This window comes from Calidris pugnax, unplaced genomic scaffold, assembly GCF_001431845.1.
Source record: "Calidris pugnax isolate Ruff unplaced genomic scaffold, ASM143184v1 scaffold28, whole genome shotgun sequence".
Taxonomy (NCBI): Eukaryota; Metazoa; Chordata; class Aves; order Charadriiformes; family Scolopacidae; genus Calidris; species Calidris pugnax.
In genome coordinates, this window is record NW_015090842.1 from 1,616,197 (window position 1) to 1,624,945 (window position 8,749).

The 8,749-nt window shown below is 40.2% G+C and overlaps 1 protein-coding gene across 2 annotated transcripts in view; it reads right to left on the reverse strand.

The window, feature by feature from the left end:
- Positions 1-1,674: 1,674 nt before the first annotated feature.
- Positions 1,675-8,749, reverse strand: part of CDH5 (cadherin 5, type 2 (vascular endothelium)) — a 26,923-nt gene continuing 19,848 nt past the window's right edge. For both annotated transcript variants that reach the window (XM_014942503.1, XM_014942504.1), the window contains exons 7-12: positions 8,186-8,439; positions 7,471-7,613; positions 6,853-6,977; positions 5,676-5,784; positions 5,135-5,380; positions 1,675-4,317 (exon numbers count right to left, since the gene is read on the reverse strand). In XM_014942503.1, coding sequence (XP_014797989.1) covers positions 3,824-4,317; positions 5,135-5,380; positions 5,676-5,784; positions 6,853-6,977; positions 7,471-7,613; positions 8,186-8,439 — 1,371 coding nt within the window. In that variant the 3' untranslated portion in view covers positions 1,675-3,823. The remainder of the gene's footprint in view (positions 4,318-5,134; positions 5,381-5,675; positions 5,785-6,852; positions 6,978-7,470; positions 7,614-8,185; positions 8,440-8,749) is intronic.

The window sequence follows — 8,749 nt, forward strand, 5'->3', positions numbered from 1 at the left end:
TGGACTAGATTAAGGCTAAATCACCCACTTTGATCTGATCAGACTCTTACTCAGTTCCTGGTAAGACCTGATGACTTGTGCTACAGTTAAATTGTGATAGTTTCTTAAATGGGAAAGATACCACCTTGCTGATTTCTTTCATTCCAGGCAGCGTGTGAGGGTAGAACCACAAGAGTTTTATTTCTTATGCCTTCAAACTTGAAACAATTATTAAAAAAAAAGTAGGAAGGGAGAATATGTAAGGAAAGATGGTGATTATTCTGTTTTCTGTCTTAGCCCCCCCTGAAATATAATGGGAATAAGTATAACTGTTATTTCTAGCCAAATAAGGTATTGTAACTGCATGTTTAGTACCACTGTGAGCATTTCCCTGTGGGGGGCATAAGCATAGGAGTGAAAACATTTAACATAATTGTGTTTAGGTGGATCTGTACTCTGATCTCTAAGCTCTAACAACCCAGTGTGGCTTTAGGTGACTCTCTCAGGACAGTTAGTCCTGGCCAGGTGACAATACCTGTGCTCTCACAGCCAGCCTGCCTGGGCCCTTCTGCTGCCACCCTCAGCCCTTGTTGCTGAAAGCAGATAGGGGAAGAATCTGGTAATTGAAGAACAGAACTCAGAAAATACTATTTTTTTTCTCCTTTTCTAACTAATCCTTCTGTTCTCACTGGATTTCCTGTTATATTCTTCTTGACAGTGTACTGGACCAGTACTTGATCAGTTGTATTGGACTGTAATGGCGTAATACCTGATAAAAGTGCTCTTTGTGAGAACACTGGAAATTTGTTTTTTTAAGAGGACCTTAGCTCACCTGCCCTCCCTGGGAAGCGTAGTGGTGGGGGGGTGTTCATATTCAAACAGCTTTTTAGTGCTGCTTTGATCGTTATCAAGGATTCTGATCACAAGTCATTATTTCATAAAAATTTCTAATGGGGTGGGAGTAAAAACAACCTTTATTAAATGGCACGAACTTCTGCATCTCAATGTAATAAAATAATAATTTATGATATATTTTTAGGGATAAGATATTAAAATGCATATTAATTAACTGAATAATGAAAACTTTTATGAGAATCCCTGCTACAAGTTGCAAGTAGCTGTTTAATCAAATTCTCTCTATGGAAAAATGCATTTCATTATAACATAATTAGCACATCTATTGTGTTTTTAATACAACTTGTGCTAAAGTGTGTTTGATCTGGAGTTTGCTCATGGCACTTAGCAGTGAAGGAACTGAATTTTTTTTGTTTTATTCCAGGCTTTGTAAATTCTAAGTGCCAGATCTGTGGAAAATTGATGTGGCTTTTTTAAAGCGCTAGAATAATCTTGGAATTATATTGGCATAGTCATTATTAGCAGTGAAAAGAAATGGTACGAGACTATGCTATCCAAAGCTACAAATGTAGAAATCACCCTGATGTCTGCTGGGAAACGGGATGCATCCTGTAGCCCTGGCAAACACGAGTCCTCCCAAGTCAGGGGGCTTTTCCTTTCCCAGGAGCTTTACTGACACCTCTCCAAAGAGCGGGAGAAAACGTCTTTTACAGGAAGTCCTTTGGTGAATTTGTGTCTGAGTTCACTTAGAGCACAGATACCAGTGGTTTTATGGTTGAATTCACTGTGGTACAAAGCTTGGTGTTGTCTCCTGTGTGAAACCCATTAATACACAGAACATCCAAACTTGAGATTGGCTTTTATGTGGTAAAAAAACAATAAAAAACAGTACAGCGATATAAAAAGAAACTATCCAGTGCAAACATCTTTATACAGTGGAAATTGATACAGCGTTCCTTAAAATAGCTTTATAAAACAGGCTTAAAAATAAGGATTACAGGTAATACTATCTGGATGATGCTTACCAAAGTACTTTACTTACTGCACTAAATAATTTCATAGCTATCTTTACCTGTTGATAGCCAATACCTAGCTACTGATGAAAACCTTAAACTGTAAGTATTATTAGTTAGCAGTCTTTATAATAAACTAACATATGGAACCTCAATAGCACAGACAGTTGACTGCATTAAGCAAAACAGAAGAGAATGAACACGTTAAAAATAAACCCGAGGCTGTCATCCCAAAATGTACTACTTTTAGAAAGGATGTGATGCAAAGCTGAATTGACTGGTGGGCACAATTCTACTTAGTTTTCCTCTAGTTCATATTGGAAAATGTGAGTGATTGTGTTATTGATGATAGTAGGCGTCAGCGTCCAGCTCAGAAATGTATTGGACAAGTCTTTACAGTATTGAGGGCTGATGCAAGACCATATTATGCTGATTGCTATTTCCTGCCAAGAAACCATTCTGGGGGAAGGGAGTGTAAATTAGAGATGACATGAATAAGTGAAAAGCAAATCTGTGAGGTTCCACTATACTGGTTTAGGAAAAAAAAAAAAAAAGATTTAGTGTTATTTGGTTAGCTACCAAATTTAAATAATCAAATCAACTAAACTAATACATACAGCTCCAGCAGAGATTTTGCAGAATTGAGTGTCTGTGTGGCAGGGCTCTGTTCTGTCAAAGGCAATGGGAGTCTGCATTGCCGGGAGGCAGAGACAGGCCATCATCCTGAGAGACACGCTTTTTACACCGTGTATTTGGCTGAGTAACCTCCTCCTTCATTCTCTTCATCCCGTGGCTCTTCATCAGGCGAGAAACTAAACGTGCTTCCCAGGGACATAGTCGTTGCAGCTCCAAAACCTTACTTACATTTACAGTTCTTTTATGCGGACAAATGTGTGGGTGTGTAGCATTCTGGTTTGGAAGTCTACAATATTTTCCTAGGTGGAAAATACCCGTTTTACAGTACCTGCTTAGAAAAAAATCAAAACAGTTTCACAGTAATGAGGCCCTTCGTTTGTTTGTCCCTGAAATAATACAATTGCTTTAACAGTGTTGAATAAAAACCCTATTCAACCTCTTTGGAAATCTAGAGAGACCTATGTTGCCATCTAGAGAGATTTACAGTATTGGAGTCTTAACATTCCCCTGATCTCCACATTTCCTGCCCTGCAGGATATGTTCCATTGAGTAACACTGAGATCCTATTTACAGAGAGAAAAACCAATTTTGCTGCTAGCTAGAGCAAATTCTAGCATGCCAGAAAGTGCCTGAAATCATCAGCAGGCTGTTAGAAATGACAGATGAAACCAGATTGTGCATCTAAAAATCCTGTCTAATTTTATCTTCAGTAACTCGTATATGTAGTAGAAGACTATAAAGCAAGAATAATTAATAGATTGGAAAGAAGGAAAAAATCATGCCTCTTTTTGAAAGTGATGGAATAATTTCTAATATTAAGTGATAGACCATATGTTCCTCCTCTTCTCTGCTGGGTGAGCATAAGCGTGGAATATCAATAAAGATGTTTGGAGAGGGCCAGGTGAACCAGCCGGCTGGAGATAGAGGAGGTTGTCCAAAACATTCCTTCCCAGAGCCACCACACCTCTCTGCTCCAGGGATGGTGACCCTCGGGGCATGTTATGAGAACAGCACAGGAGGAGAAGGGGGAAGGAGAAACTGGGGCAACAGCACTTTTTCAGGAGAAGGATCTCTCTGGATAGGGAGGAGTTGAGTCCTAGAAGACTCAAGCAGTGTTTTTGGGAGAAGAATTGGATGTTAGCAAGGATAGCAGTGCTGGGGGAAGTCGATATACGTGATCTGTGTGTTTCTTTTTAACCCTGCTGCTGTCAGGTTTTGTTGATGTCTGTTTGAAATCCTAGCATGGCTTGGGTGAAGAGCTGTGAGTCCCTCTTTGGCCGTTGATGGGCTCTTGATGTCTGTCTCTAGTGGGAAGGAGAAAATTCATGGCTAATTTGAACTTAATACACAAAATCTTCGTTTGGTTCTGATCCGTACAGCTCAGCCAACATTTTAAATCTGGGTCCCCAGTCATTTAGAAAGTCATAATCAATATCTGAGTCTGAGGAGCCCGATCCCAGGGAACTGAGAGATTCTGCAATGGACTCAGCACCTTCGTAGCCATAGATGTGAAGGGTGTCATATGGCAGCAAATCCCTGTCGTTGTCGGCTTCATCCTTCTTAACCTCGATCATCATTTGCATTTCTCCAGCACCAGAAGTTGGGTTTCCAGGAGGCTTCTGGACTTGTGCGTATGGAGAGGGCACTGGTTCCGGCTTCATACCGTTCTTGCGGACGGAGTTGAGGACAGATACATCGTAGCTGGTGGTGTCCATTTCACCACCACCTTCTTCATCGTAAGTGACAAGCTGCTCGTGAATCTCTGCCACGTTCCTCCCCAGACCGCTCAAATCCTTCTTGTGCCTCTTTCTTAGGAGAATTAGCAATACGATTACTGCAAAGAAAACTTAGATGAGCATGTGTAAATAGAGAAGTAAGGAAGTAAAACAAATTGCGTTTTTAACACAGTCTAAAGTGGGTTTTATCTGGAGCAATTTTTTTTTAACACTTACTTATTTGCAACAAAATGTAAAATTGTGTTTAACTGTGGGATTTGTATGTTCCCGGGACATTTCAGTTTGTACAGGAATTGTACGACTGCCTCTTGAGCTGGAATCACAAGTACAAATGCATGATGTCACTCGTTCATTGATTCAGCTACTGCCTTGAGCTGGTAAATCTCTTAATGCCAGGCATCAAATGCTACTTGGGTGGTAATTGCAAAGGAGGCCTCTTCTCAAGCAAGAAAAAATGTTGCCCTGTCTGTGATAGATTCCCAATACAGCAAAGAGGTGCTGGTCCCCTGATTTGTTACAGGCTTATTTATGTCTGTGTGTTCACTGTGCTGTTTAAGGGTTTCCAGACTAGTCCAGCCTTTGGAAACAGGAATCCTGTTGTTACTGCCCTAGCACAAATTTCCTGGTTTATAGCTGCATGTGAGCCTCGTAACAATAAATCAACTATATTATGCATACGTGCAATAACCTTTCCAGGGACTCAGCCTTTCCAACAGAACGAACAGCTTTGTAGCTGAAGCTGTGCTAACAGGCCAAATAGAAAGAGCAAGTGAGATGAATCAAATGGTTACAGGATTTCTGCCTTGTGACCATTTTATAGCCACAAAAGCTTTTGTAGCCCTCAGTTAAGAAAAAACAAAATGAAACAGTCCTCACGTTTTAAGTCAGAGAACATTCCAGTAGTCAAATACTTACCAATGATTGTGAAGATACAGATAAAAATTGCCACCAGTGCTTGTATACTGACTCCGACTTGTTTAGCTCTTTCCTCACAAAAAGTGAAGTTGCCTTTTTCATTACACTTGCAGACACTGATGACAAGTGTGTTTGTGCTGCTGAGCTCAGGATCACCGTTGTCTGAGACGATCACAGGCAGGTAGTGGATTTTGGCAAGTTCACGATTAAACTGTCCGTATTTGACAGTGATATTAGCTGTGTTATCTGGAAGAAGTAACGACATCTAATTAAGTGATAATCTCTACCAGATTTTCCTTATAGATTATCAGTCAGTTGGTACACCTTCCCCTTAGACAGAGGCAGCCTTTAGGGACCTGGTGAAACTTGGGTGGCAACAAACAACATTTTTTTTTTTTTTTTTTCCCAGTAGGTTAAGCCTTTAAAAATAGTTACTTGGCTGAGCTAGAGCAGCCCCAGGACATTTGTACAGCTTTTCTCCCCCTGTGCCCTGGTCTCTCACTGGGGCTGGCTGTGGAAATACATTGCAGGGATACGCTACCGTAGTTCTCAACCAAGGAGAAGTTGCTGTCTTCTGTGGCCAGGGAGTACCTGAAGAAACCTCTTGGTGATACTTCATCCTTGTCAGTAGCTGAAATCCTGATGATAACCTACAAAGATGGAAGAGGTCTTAATTGTCAGCACACGTTGCCTGTGGTGCTAAAGCAGTTCACAGTATGTCAGTTAGAGCTGGGCTGGGTGTCCTCTGGAACCCTTCAGCGAAGGGCAGGACAAGGACATCTCGCGATGCTCCTCTTCAGGTTCTTTCAAGGCAAGTAATTTCCTTGTAGCTCTTCAAAAAGAGCAGTCTTGCCCCTTCATTCGCAGGTGGGAAACACAAGAGGAAATCTTGTGTAATTAAAGCATAAAAAGAGTCTTACGCTCATAGACATCTGACTCATTATATAATATAACATTGTATAATCCCTACGATGGCTGTCTTTAAAGTGTTGAGCTTTCTTAGAAGCATGACTCTCACTGAATGTAGTTGAGACTTCACCCCCAAATGACATGCTTGGTTTTGAAAATATCAACAGGATAGACTAGATGTATAAAATATAAAAAATATATATGACAATGTCCCAAAAGTATTTTACAAATTAAAAGAAAGGTGAAATAATGCCTTGTGTGTTCTAAAAGGTTCCATCAGTCCAGTCTGTGGCAAGGTCTTTTAATTAATCAAACATTATTCATATGGGCTAAATACTTCTGAGGCCAAACATCTAAACCCACAAATGCTGACACTATTTGTGCGTGCAGATTCTTGCACTCTGATGAATACTATGAGAATGTTATATGCAGCAGTGTTTCTATTAGCATTTTGAAATGGTTTCATTCTTGCTATCACGTATGGACATTTGTGTGATAAAAGTGAATTGCTAATTTTTTGCTCTGCAAGGCTTGGCTGTGCTTCACGCTTCAACTGCTAATGCACAGACATGCTTAACAGCCTGGAGGGAGAGGAACTGTGCAGCCCATGTGCTGAAACAGATAAAAGTCAATATTCCAACAGTGTAAAGTCCTGAGGAGATATTTCTGACCACTGATGTTTTGGAAATCGGTGAGATGATCAGGTGCTTGGGTGTGAAAGCCGAGACTAACATAAAAAGACATCTTTCACTTGAGCTTGCAAAGAAGATAATTCAGGTTTAAGGGGAGAGCTCTCTCTCCCGTCTCACCTTGCCTGGTGCAGCGTTTTCACACACTCGGGGTTCCTCGGGATAAACAAGCTCTGGAGCATTATCGTTCTCATCAGTAACGATTACATGGACTTGGGCATGTGATTCTCGGTCAGAAAGACGGCCTGAAATGACAAGAACACTACAGGTCTCTCAGATGATCTCAGGGCTGTCTGCTCCCCCCTTTCCACTCTTTGCGTCCATCTCTGTGTGTGACACGTGCAGAGAGGTCCTAGCTCCATCATTCGTTTTTACTTTTCCTTTGACAGATTCACATGTTTTCCTACTGGGCTAATTCATGAAGGTTCCATGAGGAAGGTTTATCCACGTTTCCCGAGCTGCTCCCTCTCCTCATGCCCTTTCTATTCCTTATTATTGTTACACAATCTGAATGCGTTTCCATAACAGCTAGGGGCCAAATCTTAAAACTCTATTTGACCTGCCTGTAGGTACTCTTTTGATTTGGAAGATATTTTGCAAATCTTGCAAGCATCCCTTTCATTTGTAGCTCAGTGGAAATGGGCTGTGAGGTTGTGGCTTTTCTTTTTTGATACATTAAATTCTGCTGTAAAGTTGTACACTGATTTTTTTTCCAATAGGGAGGTGGGAAGCACTTACCATCTTCAAGGACTTCCTGAGCTGCGACAGTGATGTTGTATGAGGAGCTGAATTCTCTGTCCAGGGGCTTGGGAAGCTGAATAATTCCAGTATCGGAGACTCTAATATAGTCTCCACTAGGACTAGCTCTTCGTCGAATAAATCTGTTTTTTGTTTAGAAAGAGAGATGTCAAGGCAAGGGTGATAATACTGTGTTTTACTTTGGTTCTTCATAGGTCAGAGAGTTCTTATGTGACAAAATACATTAATATCTTGACCAGGCGGTCTTAGAATATTTCCCTAAAATTATGCAAGCTGTGAGAGCAAAGTATATCAGTTGGAAAAGTTTCCGGATTATTGTCTTCTACTGTTTCAGAAGTCTATGTTCTTTTCAAAGCACATGCTTGAGAGAGTTACTACAATAAAAAAATGTAACAATAAATTATAACCATGTAAAGATATCCAGGATTATGCATTTTCCTGTAAATGTGCGAGTGTTTTAGCAGCAAGTTTAGGAGGTAATTACATGGGTAAATGTAATTTATGCTCATATTTATTGGTTACCATATATATCCATGGCTGCAGTGCTTGAAAAATCAAATTGGATTTTTTTTTTTTCTTTTCACATTCAGATTCTGAAAAACAGGGCCAAAGTCTCAGTTCTTTGTGATGTTCCTAGAGTCATTAATGAATTGTCCGCTTTAGAATTGAATTACTAAAGCTGGAGTCGTGTTACCTGATTTTCCGTTTAGCTGCGTCGGGGTCGTGTGCCCAAACTGAACCAAGTGTTTTTATTTCTGGATCATTTTCCCTCACTTTAAATTCATAGGGGAGCTTAGTGAAGACAGGAGGCTCGTCCACATCTGTGACTTCAATGGTGACGGATGCAATGCTCCGAGAGCCACTGCCTTTAAAATAGCGAAGATCAACAGTGGGATCCGTCGCTTCAATGTCAAATCTGTATTCTGCTACTTTTTCGAAGTCCAGGGGCTAGAAAAAAGACAAACACAGATATTCTTCCTTGGGAGGTGTCTAAGTAAACTTTGCATAATCTATGCAAATTTAAGCTCTGTGCTCTAATTCATATTTGGGTGTATTTCCAAATTGCATCTCAACTAGACTTTTGGGGGAACATTTCCAAACTGAATTTCTCTTCCATAATTTGAGTGGCTTGAACAACTCCTGGTTTTGAACAGGTGTATCCAGGTTGCTAAGTTCAATGAGTATTTCTCAGTTTAAATAATTTTTTTTTTTTTTTTTTTTATTTTTAGTGACACAAAAATTTATTTCTTCTCTTTTT